Here is a 16,745-nt window from a genome sequence, read left to right as displayed (position 1 = left end):
CTCTGCAGCCATCTGTTCTACAGCCTCACCTATCCCCCATGCCCCAGTGTGACCATACACCTCTCCACAGCAGACGCCTCCCCAGCTGTGGCTGCCACTGCTTTCCAACTATTAGCCACTAATCCCTCAACACTGACAGCCAGCTGCTCTGCAACCTTTTGGGCCTTTCTGCATTCAGATCCATGCACATCCCCCAAAGGTGCTGCTGTTCACTTTCATCTCTATGTGAATGCAGCCTTGTGAGAGATAAACCAATAACTAGCATCCTTTAAGCAGGAGGCAGAACCTGAAGAAACCCCTGACCTGCCCTTCTCTTGCCTACTTGCACACTGAACAAAAGCTAAGAGATCCATGCAAGACTATCTGTCAGTAGGAGAGCACTGGTATTTATTGTGCTGTAACAGACAGTGCTGGTTGAAAATGGATTAGGATTTTTGTAGTGAATCAAGTGTTGAGGCCATTCCTGTGTGTCTCCAAGAAGCATGGAGCAGAGCTGAAGGAAGAAAGAAGGGGTGAGAGTTGAGGGACCCGAGTGCAGAAATGTGCTTCAAACTGTATCAAGGATACTGTACGTGGGCACTTCTCAGGTGGCAAGGGATGCAAGTGTGTAGTAACTCAATAATTAAGCAGAGCAGTTAATATTAGCACTAATGAACTCTAGCTCAGGTAACATAATATTTAAAATCAATTGGACAGAAGTCATTCACAGTAAAGATTTCCATTCCTGGGTTAGGTGAGAGCTGCTGTTATGATTAGATTACTGCCAGCCAGGACCGAAACAGTACACCAGGGTAATAGGAAAATAATCATCCATATGGATCAGCTCCAGCTGTAACACGACGCGCTGTGGATCTGAATGACGCGCCAGGAGTGAATGTGGAATCTCACTACTGTATCAAAATAAACATCACTGTGGAGTACACGTTGAGCATAGCATGCTGTTTTGCCGGGGTGTACTGATCACTACTCGGTGGCGCAGGATGGCGGAGAGCAGCGATGCAGCAGAAAGTCTCTTGTTCCTTTTCTCCCCCTCCCTTCTTTTAAAAGTCACGGGTTATCACAAGGGCACTGCAATTTGATTCAAAATTCATCTTCAGAGCTGTCAGCTAAGAGCATGACTCGGTCTTGCATGCTGTTAAATTCCCTCTGCTAGAGGAAGAAAAGAAACATGAAAGAGCTCCACACGCAAAAAGGAAATGAAGAGCATTCAGATCCCCCCTATACTCTGAGAGGTCCCAGCCACTTCAACCCAGACAAACTATAATCAGGCTGCACTCACTTGACAGAAAAAATGGACAATGGGAGAGTGGGTGGGATGGGGGTTTTCCTTTGCAGTTGCCATACCTTTCTTTTATGTCTCTTTGAGCCATTTCTCCTTCGGCGATTCATAATCTTAATGCTGTAGAGTGCTCCTAGGATAAAGAGGGCTCCAGCTATTCCAACTCCTACAGGAACCAGCATCCCAGACATGTATCCTGCCTACATGGAAAAGAAAGAAGCAGAGCAGCACTCACAAGACCATCCTTTTGGAGCTGTTTTTAATCAGTCTAGGACTGCTTTCATTGCAGTTTATTTTATTTAAGTCCCTATCACCCATTTGCATAGGATGGGCCCTGTTGCAGAATTGCTAAGCCCAACCAGCTCCCACTCAAGGCCCAAGCTGGTAACCACCACAGCTACTCACTGTCAGTTTTTACTACAGATGCTTCCTTGTGATAGCCGAGACATTGCAGCACTTATCCACCTTTAGGACAGGAAACAATTTTGGTGCAGAGTTGCAAGTGCTGGGATGAAGCGCCTGCTAACACAGGTGCACGTGTGAAGGAAAACCTCAACTGCCAAAAGCAGGCAATCTTGAGCCACAACAAAGACCCACGATCCCCCAAACAGCTTCACTACAACCTGTGTAAAGTAGGCTGCTTCTCTGAGCTCCCCAGGTACCACCAGCATAAATCAAGGCACAAGTATATGTCTGGCCATGTTCAGCAGAGCTCAACCCAGAGACGTGAAAGATGCTCTTATGCTTTTCTGCATAGATCTGGACTAGCACCACGGCACCAAGTGTTGCAGTGACATGTGCCTCGGCACACTGATGCCCATAGCCCCCTGCACCACAGCTCTGGGGTGAGAAAAGCAGGCAGAAAAACCAGTGTGTAAGAGCCACCAAGCAAGACAGCAGGCATCAGCCAGGGAGCAGGCAGAATGGTCTAGGAGGTGTTCTCAGAGAATAACTGCTCTGTGAAGCAGGGATACTAACCTCCATCATCGGAGGTGGATAGGAAAGGGACCCAGCATCCTCCTGGCCAGCTATGACTGCTAGAGTGTGTCTTACTATGGCCAGACTGCTAATATACCTCCAGTAAAGGCATACACAGCTCCCATGCTTCCCATAGACATGTTGGTATGGCAAAGCAAGTGCTCAGGGACACTAATGTCGTATCTCAGCATGGCAATGGCAGAAGCAACTCCCAGCCCCACAGCTGGTTCTCTGAAGGAACTAAAATGCAAAGGCAGGCTGCGCTCACTTTTCAGAGAGAAGCAGCAGTTTGCCCTCCCCCTCCCTAGTGCAGCCCGAGCCTCCTCAGCTTCATCCTCAAAATCTTTGAAAGAAATGATTTTGCTTTGTATGGGAAGGGGTCACTTGCATAAGCAAGACAGTGACATAAAGGGAGAGCACACACACCTTCAGCTGGCCTTACGGGAAGCACAGCAAATGTAAATCAGCTCTAATTCAGTTGCTGTGATCCTTACATTTGCATTGCCCATTAAAAAAAATACATAGATAGCATGACTAATTTAAAATTGCACATTTAAACATTCAAAATCCTTTGGAAAATATTCCCAAGTGCTTGTTAGTTTATATTTTACTGTTTTAAATGAAAATTAACTGAAGTCTTAAAGTGCCAGATTGCTTCAGCATCCTCACCTAATTCAGGCTGGGGGTCTCAATGGAGTAAGGGAGGCAGGCAATGGCTTACTCCCTTATTAGCACTGCCTTTGTTCACACTGCAGCAACAGAGTCCTCTGCTGTGGCACTACACCTTTACTCTTCACCATCTACACCCCTCAAAATAGATTTTACACCTACCCAGGGACACATGTACCAATCAGATGACTATCAGACAGCTCTTAGCAAGCCTCAGTCCATTGCTTACAACCACTCATCTTCATCTGCATTCCCAAACTGCAACACAGCTTAACAATATTCGCTTACACCGTAATTGCTTTTCTCCATAACCCTTTGAGTGTGTGTGTGGGAAAAGCTACTCAGTGCATGCTGCCTTGGCTTTGTACGCTTACCTGGATAATAAAAATAACTGCTTTCATCTAGGGCAGACACAATACTAACAAGGGCTGTTTTGCTCTCCCCAGTCCCTCCAGTTCCTACTCAGAGCTTTAAACAGTAACACCTTTGTGTGTGGATTCTAAGGCTTGAAGCATCCTGAGGTGCACTGTGCACATTTCCTGAGCACCCTCCCAGAAAAAACAGCCCTGATCAGCACAAGTGCTTGGAGGGGGCTGCATGCCTGCAACCCAGTTAGTGAAAAAGGAGGTTAGTGAGAATACAGCTAAAAGACTGTATCTCTGCGAGGCAATTAAGGTGCCTTAATTGAGTGATCTAATTAATGCAGCCCTGGTTTTTCTATTTCTGGAACTTTGCTGCTGGCGCAGGCACGGAGGGGAAATTGGAAATGGCTTTTTAATTGCTGCCCTGTTGAATTTCTATATCAGAAATAACTAGTTTTAATATGACGAACTTCCTAGACTGCCTGTGAGCCTTTTTTCTGCCTGGCCAGCCCATGCTCTTTTACAGGCTTCCCCTAACACCCAAACCAATGATTTATACCCCAAAAGCCTGCAACACGAAGCAGATCCAGGACCTTTTCTCCAAGCCAGAACACACAGTGGAACACAGCAGCCCAACTCATGAGGGCTTCTGCATTTGCTTCATAGAAAATCCCATTTCACAGGCAGCTCTGAAGCCATGCTTTTACCCCTTATCCATGGGGAAGATGCAACTTCTTTGCAGATCCTAGGGATGCTTTCAATACACTCAATCCACGACCTTCCTGGCTCTCCTGGACTTTGAGATAACAACAACAGAGGACTTCAGAGAAACCTCATGTCCATTATTTGGCATAAAAAATGCAACATTTGAATAGCGACTGCAGATCAGATATAAATCTGTCACTGACCCATGCTTCTGGTCCCTCACTCCCCACACCCTTTCCTCTCCCAGCAGGGCAGCCCTGATGGACATATGAGGACTCATCGCTCAGGGATGGGGCCATCACGTGCAAGGATATTCTGGATGGAGGGACTATTTATCTATGTAAAATAGATAGAGCTCCATATTACAATAGAGCCAAGGCCAACAGCAAATAAAAGGGGTACATATGATTGGTACTGATGAACTCCACAGGAAGAGGAGGAAATGGGGTGAGCAGGCTTATTTGCAAGTGATTTCCTACACCTGCATTTGGTTGGGGGGAGGGAGTGGTTTTTTGTTGGACTCTTTAAGGGAAAATGTGAGCAAGGTGAAAGACCTGCCTCCACGCATGTGCTATTCCCCAGAGAAGGGAGATGGCTCAGAACCAAGTCTCTCTTTTAAGTGGACACTAGCAGAGCCTCAGTTACACCAATGCTTGTACTGGGCACTGCCACATCTATCTGCTATACGGAGCGATTCTGTTGGAGACACACCGCTGCGACAAGGACAGAGGTAGCCAACAAGGCACCAAGAGGAAAGAAGTGAAAGCTAAAGCTTCAGTGAGAAGGTACCTGATGCCCCCAGGCTTGTGTTGTGCTGTCTGGGGTAGGTCTGGCATGAGCAGGTGACACATGCATGCCACATTCACCAGTCTTGGTGTCTGCTTTTTACCTTCATTGGGAAAACCATTCTCTGTTCTTTCAGCATTCGCTGTGGCCGAATCCCAGGCCAAGGTGCTCTCTTATGAGCATAGATTGTACCAGATATGCCTCCTTCCTGTTGAAGGCAGAAAAGCAACGCAACAAGGGCTGGGCAGCAACCCACTTTAAACCCTTCCATTCCCAATCCTGGAAAACAGACTCCATCTCTCTGTTCAGACTTCATCGTAAGGTGCTGCTGAACTTTGGTGGGGATCATGAGGGAAGGCTGCATACACCAGATTACAATCTGATTAGAACTTAAAGAGATACATTTTCAGGGGCTGGAGTTTCCTATTGAGTCATTATTCATCATGGCATTTTTTTCATCTATTGATTCTGATCACGTTCAAAAGTTTCCAAGCTCTTTGAGTCATAAAGTGTTCTTGTTTTAAAACACTACTGTCACCTCATTTCTATCTTCATGGCTTTGTCATCAACACAAGATTTGGAAGGCTTCACAACCATTTCACAATGTTATTATTTGCTCTAGGGCAGCAGAGCCTGGGGCTGGCACAACTCCTGATGCCATGCACCACCACTCTGTAACACCAGCAAGAAAAGACTGTGTTATTTTTTCAGTCTTCCTGTGTTTGCTCTTTTTCCTTCCATGAATTTGCAGCTCTTGCACATGAAGGCAGTAAAGGTCTTGTCCAGAGCTGGTGATGTGGCACACAGCCTCTCACCAGAGAGGATCACCAGATCCTCTTGATTTGGATCCACCACAAAGCTTAGGACTTAGAGAAAAGGGGTAGAGATAAGTTAGAGGGCAATTAAGAAAGTAACTCTGGTAGTCTGAAAAGAAGGGCTAATGCAGAGAAGTCTATCAAATACCCCTGTTCCTCCTTCTGCTCCTAGTTACTACTCATCAGGGATGTACTGTGGATATACACCACTATATACAACACCAGCATCCGGTTCATTTGCTTTCCAGAGAAAAATTTAAGCCCTTTCTCAATTGTCTTTGTAAAGAACTGCACCGACAAGAGTTTATTTATTCCTGCAAGTAAACATGCTTCTGCTTTTAAAGTAATTGAAACTCTGAGCCTCCTACCTTATCTTTCAGCTTCTCCATCCAGCTTCTCACTGAAAAATAAGACAAAGAAGCTGTAATCATGTTACTTATATTAATTAGTAACAAATGATAATGATAGTATTAAAATAGACACTAATTAACTTGACAAGCTGATAACACTTTTGATTAGATTTCCTCTCTTCTCATTCATGAAAAGAGCAAATGCAGCAAATCAACAGAGAAATTCTTCAAGGGAATTGGCAGGCAAGAAGCTTGCTTTTGCCTATGCAATTCACATCTTCACAGGGATTAAAAAAGGATGATGAAAAACAGTATTTCAGGTTGTGGATTTTAGCCAGCAGCTCTCTTACACACACCAGGATGTACGACAAGGAGAAAACCTTAAAGCTTGGCTATTCCCTTCCACTGGCCTCCTCCACATAGATATTCTCCCCTTTATGAGGCATAGCCTGTAGTGATGCCTAAAAAAGTAGTATTCCCTGTCTTTTATTCCCCTGCTTTTCTGGAAGCAGCCCACTGCCTGAGAAGTCACCAGAAGACTGGGATAGCACTGGAGGTGCTAAATTACTAGATCAAGTAAATTCACACTGCCATCACAGAGACTTTTAATTTCCTAACAGTTAATATAAGCCCCATGAAATATGATACCCAAGAATTAAAAGTCTTTAATGGCATGTACTTTGGGATTAAATATTCAGCTGATCTCAAAGAACTGCAAGTGCTTAGCAGCAGGTAAACGACTCATGAACTCCACAGGTGACTGGATTTGCCTCTACCACACCAAAGACAAAATGCTCAGCCTCTGAGAGATCCACTGGTATTTTAACAAATTCCTGCTCATGAGTTTAAGGACAAGCAAACAGTTAAATATCAGGGCTTTTTTTCAGGGTTCAGCAGCTGTGTTTTAAGCCTTGGTCAAGGACCCCCATTTCTCCAGGAGGACAAGGCTACAAGCACAAGGGGACTCCTAGATCCACCAGTGTCCTTCTGTGGGACATTTCTCCCAGGACACATTAGATCCCAAATGTAACACACTGTTTACAGAGTGAGACCCTACGTCTGCTTTCTTACAGAAGGTCCATTCAAAGCTTGCATTAGCAATATTAGAGTCTGCACATGCACATACACGACTCAGGGTAACCATCCTTCTGAAATCAGAGCCTTACCGTGAGGGTGCGGCAGTAGGACAATCTGTAAATGGTGGTTTTGTCTCAGATACAATACAGAGAACCACAGCATCTAGGAAGTAGCAAGACCCAGCCCAGAATTCAGCATCACTGAATTAAATGAATTAAACTCTAACACGTTCAAAGTTATTTGAATACTCCCTTCTTAAGTATTAGTAACATAACAATTTCCAAACAGAAGGACCCCAAATTGTCTTTGTGAAACAAGCATGGATGCATACACACAAATCCACTTATTTCTGACAGGCAGCTAAGAAAAAAAAAGAGTTATCTAGGAGACAGACACCTACAGCACTAGGAAAAGACAAGAGGTCTACTTTTATCAACTCTTCCCACCATTAGTCCTGACGTGCATGGACTAAGCCGTAGTAAATTTAATTTACGAAGGGCCATGATCAACATCTTCTGCCAGTTCAAGCCTGTATGCCTTGAACATCACTCCAGTGGAACACCAGAGAGCAAGGAAATGCATGGCTCCCCTAGGCTAGGTTACTCAGCTAGGTTTCTAGGTGTAACACTACAACAAACACTGGATGTAAGTTTCACTTAGACTTTCAAGGAAAGACCCTATGCTGCTAACCTGTTGACAGGCACGAGAGAGACCAAATAACAGGAAAATTCTGCTTAAAAATACAAATACTGCAAATCAAAGGAATTCATCCCAAATTCTTGCCAAAGAACCTGCTCATGACTCCATGTTCAATGTTTCTATTGTGTTTTACTCCAGGCTGCCAGGAGGAGTGGTGACAGTGACTCACAGTCACACAGTTAACAGCACAGCTTCAAAACCATAATGCATATTTTGAAGCTTCGGACTGATGCCCTCCATGGACATCCAGACAGCTACAGGTGTCCAATTGGCCCTGACTCAAGCTAAGCATAAAGCCTGTTTTTACATGTCTTTCTCAATAATTATATTGGATTGGTGATCTTGTCCACAGCTGACCCACTTTCTTGCTGCTGACACAACAGTGCCTCTAAAGCAGCAGTTAACTCTGGAGTATTTCTGTCAAGTCAGAGGCAGGGGCTGAATAGTCTACTACCTATTTTTCAACAAACACAAATTCTGGCTTCATTCCTGTCTGCTCCACAAAACAACAGCTGCATGTTCGTCGGGACCCACAGACTCTATAGGACAAATCTTTATTTGGTATTTATACAATTGCCTGTTATTAAAACCAACCCTGTTTTCAGCCATGTAGAGCATGTTGGATGCTTTCATGAATCAACCCAAGCCACAGGAAAACACCACAATGTGATTTCTCCCAGATTGGGTGCCTCTGTGACATGCTTGTGACAGCCTCTGCCCTTTGCTAGAGGAGAAGAATGGCCCCAAATTTGTGAGGTTAAGGTAGCAGGAGGTCGAAAACCTGGCTGACCCTTCAGTGTCCTGGCAGGACTGCACTGGTGTGCAGCAGCAGCAGGTCCAGCTCTCCTGGGCAGGAGTGGGGAGTGCAGAGCAGCCTCAGCCATGGCCTGTCCCCCTCCGGCTCCCCAGACAGTCAGGCTAGGGCTATAGCAAGTCAAGGAGCACTGGATTACCATGAATTATAAACACTTCCAATGTCACTAATGCACAAAACTGGTTTAACACTTTCAAGGAAATGACAACCCAATGTGTCATTAAAACCAAGCACTTACTACTTCAGTTATTTATCTATATGCAGACACTAAGGGGTGTGGGTAAGAGATGAAGCACTTTTTCAAGTTAGAATTGATAACTGTGCTAAATGGCTACCATTAATTAATTCTGGACTTCAGACTTTAATTATGCATCATTATCCATAATTAATATTCTGAACGTAGTCTTGGAAGAAGAACATTGTGGATGGCACTTTCTCATGAAAATGCAAGACTCTCCACAATACTAGGTGACTTGCAGTGAGGCCAAGCAAATAATTAGTAACAAATACTCTAGTCCATTTATTTTTCATCATCCCCCTTTTTTCCTTCCCTCATCACAGAATGTCCTGAACAAATGACAACAGTCTCTGGGTGAGAAATTACTAACAGGTGTCTGCAGTGTTGGCTCATGCTCCATGGCATTTTAAGGACAGCAACTCATCCAAACTCTCTGCCTTGGTTTGATTTTCATCCTTTGGTTTTATGGGAAGCTAAATTAAATAGGTGTGGAGCACTTATGAAAATTACATATAATCTGACATTTCCTCAGGGATTTATATAATGTCTGCATCCCAGCAAATTAATTTTAAATAACATATAGCTTAAGATTAAGCAGGTCAGGAGCACAGAGAAGGAGCATGGTTGTCTGACATTGGCATCAGAACAAGCCCAGGATGAATTCAGGCAGTTAGAGATGCATTGTGCATTTTTAGTCATTTTTATCCAGCCTTCCCCTTCAAAACGTGCAGCCAGCTGTTAAGAAACTACAGTGCCAAGTAAAGATCTAAAGAAGCTAGACTAATTTGCAGATATATGCACCAGCCTGCAGTGCCTGCCTGGCTCTTTGGAGGAACCTGGTTCAAAGGGACAGTCAAAAACCCTCATAAGCAAAACCCTTCTGAAAGTTCAGATTTTGACAGATGCAGGCTGAGGGCTCAGGAGAGGGACAACAGGTGATGTTTGAGCATCTGTGGTATGCAGCACTGGATGGCCCAACATCTCCTTTCATCACTGAACCCTTCAATGCATTACATCCAAACCAACCCTCTCCTTTCCACTGCGTCCTATAGCTTTACATATCCTATAAGAATAGATTCAGGCAGCTTACCCAAGTTGTTAATTCGTTTTTTTGCAGGGCTCCTCTTTACAAAGGGGATGATCAGATATAATTTACAATGGAGAGTCAAAGCAGAAGGGGTTTGGAAGCTGCCTCCAAGTTCAGTTGGAAAGATCATCTGACAATGAAGCATTTGCATGATTTGCATCAGGGGAGATCCAGTATTTGTCACTTCTGACCAAAGAAAGTAAAATTAAGGTAGCATAACAGACCCTATGCACTGCACGTCTAAACCACAGTCCAACATTTTCCTCCTAGGGAAGCATCTGACCTCCTGGTGTTTGGCTCAGGGATCAGCACCCTCAGCTTATAGCCCTGCAAAGTATCTCTACAGAGGAGAGGAGGATATTAACTGTGGGCAAAGATCTGGAAAAAGCTCACAAAATATTTACTACACAGTAACTCCAATGGCTACCATGTACCCCCACCATGGAAAAAAGTGAGTCCACATGTACCACTACTAGAATCATAAAATATAGAATACCTTGAGTTGGAAGAGACCCATAAGGATCATTGACTCCAACTCGGTGTGCTCCCCTTCCCTGAACCCTTATCGGTGGCTTTCACTCATGACCTCACTTCTTGTTGCTGTTCCAAGGATAGTCCATCTTTAAGTAAGTCCTTTTTTATTAGTCAGGTCTCTTGCACTCCCTGTGTTCTGGAAGCTGCAGGGTACTGGGCTCCAGAGCCAGCCTCTGCCTTAAGTCTCACTGTAACATAACATCAAATCTCTCACCAAAGGCTTTTCCCTGCTTCCCTTGCCACCCTCCTCTGAAATCAGGAGCACAAGTCCTCTGGGCTTCGTGCTTTGCCAACTTTTAGTAATCCTAATTGCCTAATTATCTACTGCAATGCAATGATAAAGATGCTTAATAATTCTGTTCACTTCTTATTCATTCTCTCCCTTCCCAGATAAGAAAATGCAAAGACCTTCTGGTGGACATTTCAATCAATAATTTGTGCCCTTCTGCCATAAGTTCTGTCTTCCCCTTCCCCTCTTAGATGCTCTGCTTCTTTATCTTGTCACTTTAGTTTCATCTTATCAGCTTGTTTTAATCATACTCTCTTTTTTACTCATCATCTAAAGCAATTCTAGTTTTCCATGGCAAAACCAGCACATTATCCCTCTGCTTGTGCACTGTATTTTCAAATTCAGCATTTATATCTTCATTCCAGAACTTTATCTTGATACTGATGAAGGTACATCTAGCACCTTCTCTTTTAATAATTCTCCACCAACAACCACCAGACCAGTGGTGAAAATGTGGCACATAAGATCCTGTATATTCTCCAAAGCGCAGAAAAAAGGCTTGAAGGCTAGTTTTATGGGTAAGAACCTGGAGCCCAGGTAACCTGACCCAACCATTACATCTGTAGTCCCTTAAATGCAATAGGCTGAGAGCGTTGCACCAAGCTTCATTCTGAGAAATCAGAAAATAGCAGTCATCACAATACACTCAGGACATGAAGAGATTTTGCTCTAACAGGTACCGTTAATTGCTTTTATGTCTGTCTGAAGTCAGAGCATCCCTATCCCAGGAACCAGAGAAGCTATTTAAGGACAAGGTCCCTGCTGCAAGCAATCTGTAGATGCAGGAGGCAAAGATGGATGGAGCCAAGGAGCAAAGAGAGTAGCCTTTTGAGCAGTGGAAATGCCTGACACAGATGCTGGGCTTATTCTGCCTTCCTCCAGCCACGACAAGGTCTTCATCCTACCCTCAGCTGTGGGAGTTTTAAGGCAAGAAAAAGATGGTTTGGCATATTTGCAAGAGCGTGGAAATTGCAAATATGTAGGAAGGAGGCTTCGTGTAGGTGATGGTACAGTGAAACATAACTGCACCTAGCAACTGACGCACCTCAGTACAGCTTTGCCATCGCCTTTTTCCCTGTGACAAATTCATTCACCTCTTCCATACCTGCCCTCTACCCTGCTCTTCCCATTCCCCCAGCATGAAATGGCTGGGGTTTGCTGTTTCTTGTTGGTGGAGCTAACATCTGGTGGTAGTCAGGAGGAATAAACTTCATCCTTCATGTTCAGACTTTGCTAGAGACCCCACTGCCAGACCTGTGTACAACTCTGCAGTGAGAAAAGGGCACATTACTGCCCTCTAAGGCATCTGTTGAATCTCTGCTACAAACACTAGAGCAAGCCATTTGCTACAATTAGTTCTCCTCTTCCCCAATTTACACACGCAATTTCCAAGCTGTATTCCTCATTCCAGCAAAGGAGAGATGGTTAACATGTAACAAATAAAGAAGAGATATTTTCTTTAAATTAGCCCATATACACCAATCAATCTGCCCTGTTACATTGTAGATTTCACCCCTTCCTCTTGCAGGTGAGACTTTATTTTAAATGACAGTAGTGAGAAAATTTTGCAGAAATGCTCCATGCTTCATCTGCTCAAGTCTGACAAGTTAATGGTACAAGGCTGCATTGGCTCCTTTTCCTTGAAAAACACAATTGCCGATTTACTTACTAGCACAAATAATGCAGAAAGTGGCATTTGGCTGGAAGGCAGCACATTTTTAATTCCAGAAGAAAACTATACCTCCTTGATGGGAATTTTGATGAATACATTTTCCCCTATGCCCAACTCAAGAAGACTTGAATGGCCACATAATCAAACAAATGTCAAACTGACAATTACCATTTATGTTCAGAAAAAAAATTTGGTTGGGTAAGCTCTGAATTAAAGTGAACTTTAATAGTTATGATACGACTGTCCAGTTTATTAACTGTACTTAACGACAACTTTTTCTCTGGCCGCCCAGCTACAACCCAAGCCTAGCTGCACACTATTGCCTGCTACAACCTATGCAAACCTCTTGAGAGAGAAAGGAAGATGGGGAGGATCACTCATCATGCTTATCCAGAAAGCAGAAGCTCCAATGGGCTTCCTAATTCCTTCCCTGGCCTTATCAATCCTTTTGACGCTGCCTTCTCCTTGGCATCAGCTCATGTTTCTCCTTTTCCTTTCCCCTTGTGCTTTTTTAAGCTGTTTTCTACTTTGATCAGTGGTGAAAATCTCCATTCAAACTCCAGTCCCTGGGTTCCCTTGGCTGAGACACAACAGACAGCAAACCCTGATTTGGGTCTCAAGGCTTCCCAGCCTGCCAGAAGATCTTCATACTGAATTTCTACTTCAGCTCCTCTCCAAGGGAAGCAGCCTGCACAAAGCCAGGTAGTGCTTTCACAGCAGTCTTGGGTTCATCTTGTTGCTCATTGGAGAGTTTTTAATCCATTCTCTGGGTTATGGGTGTCTGAGTTAATACCACTCACCTGGTCCGTGCAGCAAGCAATGAGGGCACTTGCACAAGTCCATCCCAGTCCAGCATGATTTCAGCTGAGGGAGGGGGGGCCACAGAGGGAGTTAAGCTGGGCGGCAAAGTAAAACATCTCTATGGCAGAATATTGCAAGAATTCAGAATGCAGGGATTACCACAAACTCTGAAGAGATATATTAGTGCCCTGAAAAAAAAAACCAACCCACTAAAAAAAGCACATGAAGGCTTTCTTTCACAGGACACATAGCTCTTCAATTGCTGCTTTTATGCAGTAGTATTTGGATAGTGCTACATAAACAAATGGCACACAAACACTATCTTAAAAAGGTAAGTAAAGCTGCAAAAATCAAGACTCGTGAATAAAGAAATCCCCCATTTTACATGTTCAGCAGGACACCACTTCTAATTGCCCATTATTTTTTTCTGAGGTCTCCAGTCAAAAAATTATTGATGGCTTATTTTTCCCTTCTCTTCACACACTAGAGCAGATGAATTTCTTTAGCTAAAATTTTCTTCAAAAGTCTGGGGCAAGCACCATGGGAAAATTTCAGTCCAAACAGTTAAGATTTGGTAAAGTTATCAGGAGCTAGAATATGACAGAACAGAAATCCAACAAATTTAATGATTGCCAGGGCTGTCATTGCCAGGCAAGCCACACTCATGCACAGGTTTACAGGGCAATGCCTTATGAGGGAAGCATTACCCTTCCATCATAAGAGTATCTCAAACTTAATGAGAGATATTTTTAAAAGCTTTAAGGTACACTGAGACCCTTAGCTGGCTGTTTCCTAATTTATAGCACCTGAGGATGTAGCCCTAGAACATAAATTCTTCCTGTTGTCAGCAGGCTCTGTGTTGTGTTTACAATCTGCCCAAGTCATCTTGGGGATAAGAGAAAACAAAGAGCAATAAATAAAAGCACAGAGCCACTATGCAGAAGTTGGGAAGCTGTGACATCCAACGCCACCAATACCAAGAACCAAGCTGCAGAAATGGTTCAACGATTTGGAGAAGGCTGAGGTTCTCAATGACTTCTTTGCCTCGGTCTTCACTGGCAAAGGCTCTGACCAAACCACCCAAGTCTTGGAAGGCAGACGCAGGGACTGTGAGAATGAAGACCTTAGGCCCACTGCAGGGGAGGATCTGGTTTGAGACCATCTTAAAAACCTGAACGTGCACAAGTCCATGGGACCTGATGAAATCCATCTGTGGGTCCTGAAGGAGCTGGCAAATGAAGTTGCTAAGTCACCGTCCATCATATTTGAGAAATCATGGCAGTCAGGTGAAGTTCCCGATGACTGGAAAAAGGGAAATATAACCCCCATTTTCAAGAAGGGGAAAATGGATGACCGTGGGAATTACAGACCAGTCAGTCTCACCTCCATGCCTGGCAAAATCTTGGAGCAGATTCTCCTGGAAGGCATGATGAAAATCAACAAGGTGCTTGGTGACAGCCAGCATGGCTTCACTAAGGGGAAATCCTGCCTGACCAATTTGGTGGCCTTCTATGATGGGGCTACAGAACTGATGGACAGGGGTAGAGCAGTTGATGTCATCTACCTGGACTTGTGTAAAGCGTTCGACACTGTCCCACACAACATCCTTGTCTCTAAATTGGAGAGACATCAATTTGATGGATGGACCACTCGGCGGATAAAGAACTGGCTGGATGGCTGCACACAAAGAGTTGTGGTCAATGGCTCAATGTCGAGCTGGAGACCAGTAATGAGTGGTGTCCCTCGGGGATCTTGTTCAACATCTCTGAACTACCTTTTAATAGACTGACTGCTACCTTTTAATGCCCATTTTTTGACAAGCCTATTTTCTGCTCCATAACCCAGCACCCATTATCATAATTTGGGAAAGACATGTACATTTTTGCAATATAAAACTAAACGTCAAAGCATTGTGATAGAGGAAGTGAAAAAGCTGGAGAGGCTGCAGAATGCCTCACGCATCCCTCTGCTCTAACAGCGTCTCTTTTCTGCTGCAAGACAGAAGCAAAACAATAGTCGCTGTTATCCGGCTAAACACCTTCCAAATTTCCAGCTGAAGCCATGTGATATTTCTCTCTACAGAGAGGAGAGGCCATTTCTCTGTACAGCTCTCAAACTATTCGTTCAGCCCTCTTTAAATGCCAGCCACATAGACTTTCCTGTCCTCCTGACAGAGCCCACTTCTTATCTACTTTAAAGGAACAGCAGCTAAATTGCAAAATTTCTTCCTGTACTTCAGTTTATGTCTAAAATTAATCAGGTTCACAAGATTCTTGGTTTGCTTTTTTCCTTCTATACAGAGCAAATGTAATTTTCAGATTTATTTTTCCTGGGGACACTGCATGAAGGATTTTCCTACAGCAAGGCTGAAATAGGGCACTTTCCAAAAGAATATATTTATTTCAAGTTTTGGCCTTTATTATGGATGGCCAGATGCAGCACTCACCATAAAATGACATAAAGATCAATAAAGTACTAAATGGCTGGAAATTAAAATAGAGTTGACCTTTAAAGGAAAAAAATGTATATTGAACTATGTTTTCAGCAAACATAGTTCAATTATTCTAGTAATTTAACTACAAAGCCCTGAGCATCACTGAAATGGTAGAAATAAAATCTGATTATCTCAGAGACTTATTTTTATACAAATACATAGGAACATGAGCACTGTCCAGTGTTAATTGCAAAGGGAAAATGCACTTGTTTATATTTGGTAACAGAAAAATTCTGATCCCACATTCCTCCTGCATCACGAACTGAACATCGATTCCCACTGTGATTCGATGCTCTTGTGATGAAACACAAAATAGCGACTTAGGGTTCCTGACACCAGTTAAATAGCCTTGCAATTGACTTTTTGTATAATCACAGGCAAGTAGATTAATCTCTGTTATTCCATTTGCCATCCTTACCATGGGAATATTAAGAGCATAAAATATAATATTTAGTAGGTCTTTTCTGTTGCAAGTTGCTTGTGTCAGAGCTGCTTCTTACAAATTTTAATATTTTAATAGCCCCTACTGTAACACCTCCATCTGGATGTGATGTTCTAGAAGCTAACGGAGTACAAATATTAAATCACAGTAAAACGGTCTTATTCAAAAAAATGTTCTTTAGGAGGCCATTATCTTAAGTATCAAAGTATCTAGGGTGCTAAGGAAAAACAAATATATTCTCCTTTCTCTGTTCTCATTAGCATCCACTCAGATTGCATTACCTATTCCTGAAGACAGAGCATGCAGAAAAGTTTTTAATGAATGTTTGAAGGGAGAAAAAAATTGACAAATAAATATAGGACCAAAAAGGGAAGAATTCTGCTGCTCAGAAAGCTGCTCTGAGCATGTATTTGTGACGGAAATTTAACCTGATCTCACTCCTGCTCCAGGAAGAAACATGAAATGTGGGACAACAGACCAAACTCAGCCTTTCGCTATGTGGTGAAACTCCACTAACTTCAGAAGAGATGCACTGCCAGAACATGTGCCCTGCCCAGGGCTGTGGTCACCTTATACACCTGTAGTGTCCACTGATATCTTCAGTAACATAAGGAAAACTCAGCATGCTGTCAGGAGAAGCCCAGCTCCAGGGAG

General features: G+C 43.5%; 1 protein-coding gene across 3 annotated transcripts in view; it reads right to left on the bottom strand.

Moving 5' to 3' along the window:
* Nucleotides 1-368: 368 nt before the first annotated feature.
* The window catches only part of ARMH4 (armadillo like helical domain containing 4), a 66,418-nt gene continuing 50,041 nt past the window's right edge, over nucleotides 369-16,745 (bottom strand). For 2 of the 3 annotated variants that reach the window (XM_062618390.1, XM_062618391.1), the window contains exons 6-8: nucleotides 5,963-5,994; nucleotides 1,345-1,479; nucleotides 369-1,149 (exon numbers count right to left, since the gene is read on the bottom strand). In XM_062618390.1, coding sequence (XP_062474374.1) covers nucleotides 1,081-1,149; nucleotides 1,345-1,479; nucleotides 5,963-5,994 — 236 coding nt within the window. In that variant the 3' untranslated portion in view covers nucleotides 369-1,080. The remainder of the gene's footprint in view (nucleotides 1,150-1,344; nucleotides 1,480-5,962; nucleotides 5,995-16,745) is intronic. The other variant, XM_062618392.1, reaches the window with a different exon arrangement.

The sequence above is a fragment of the Pezoporus occidentalis genome, unplaced genomic scaffold, assembly GCF_034315485.1.
Source record: "Pezoporus occidentalis ecotype Australia unplaced genomic scaffold, CSIRO_AGI_Poc_V1 ctg200, whole genome shotgun sequence".
In the NCBI taxonomy this organism is placed as follows: domain Eukaryota; kingdom Metazoa; phylum Chordata; class Aves; order Psittaciformes; family Psittacidae; genus Pezoporus; species Pezoporus occidentalis.
The sequence above is the reverse complement of the archived record's forward strand: the minus strand, read 5'-3'. Positions and strand labels throughout refer to the sequence as shown.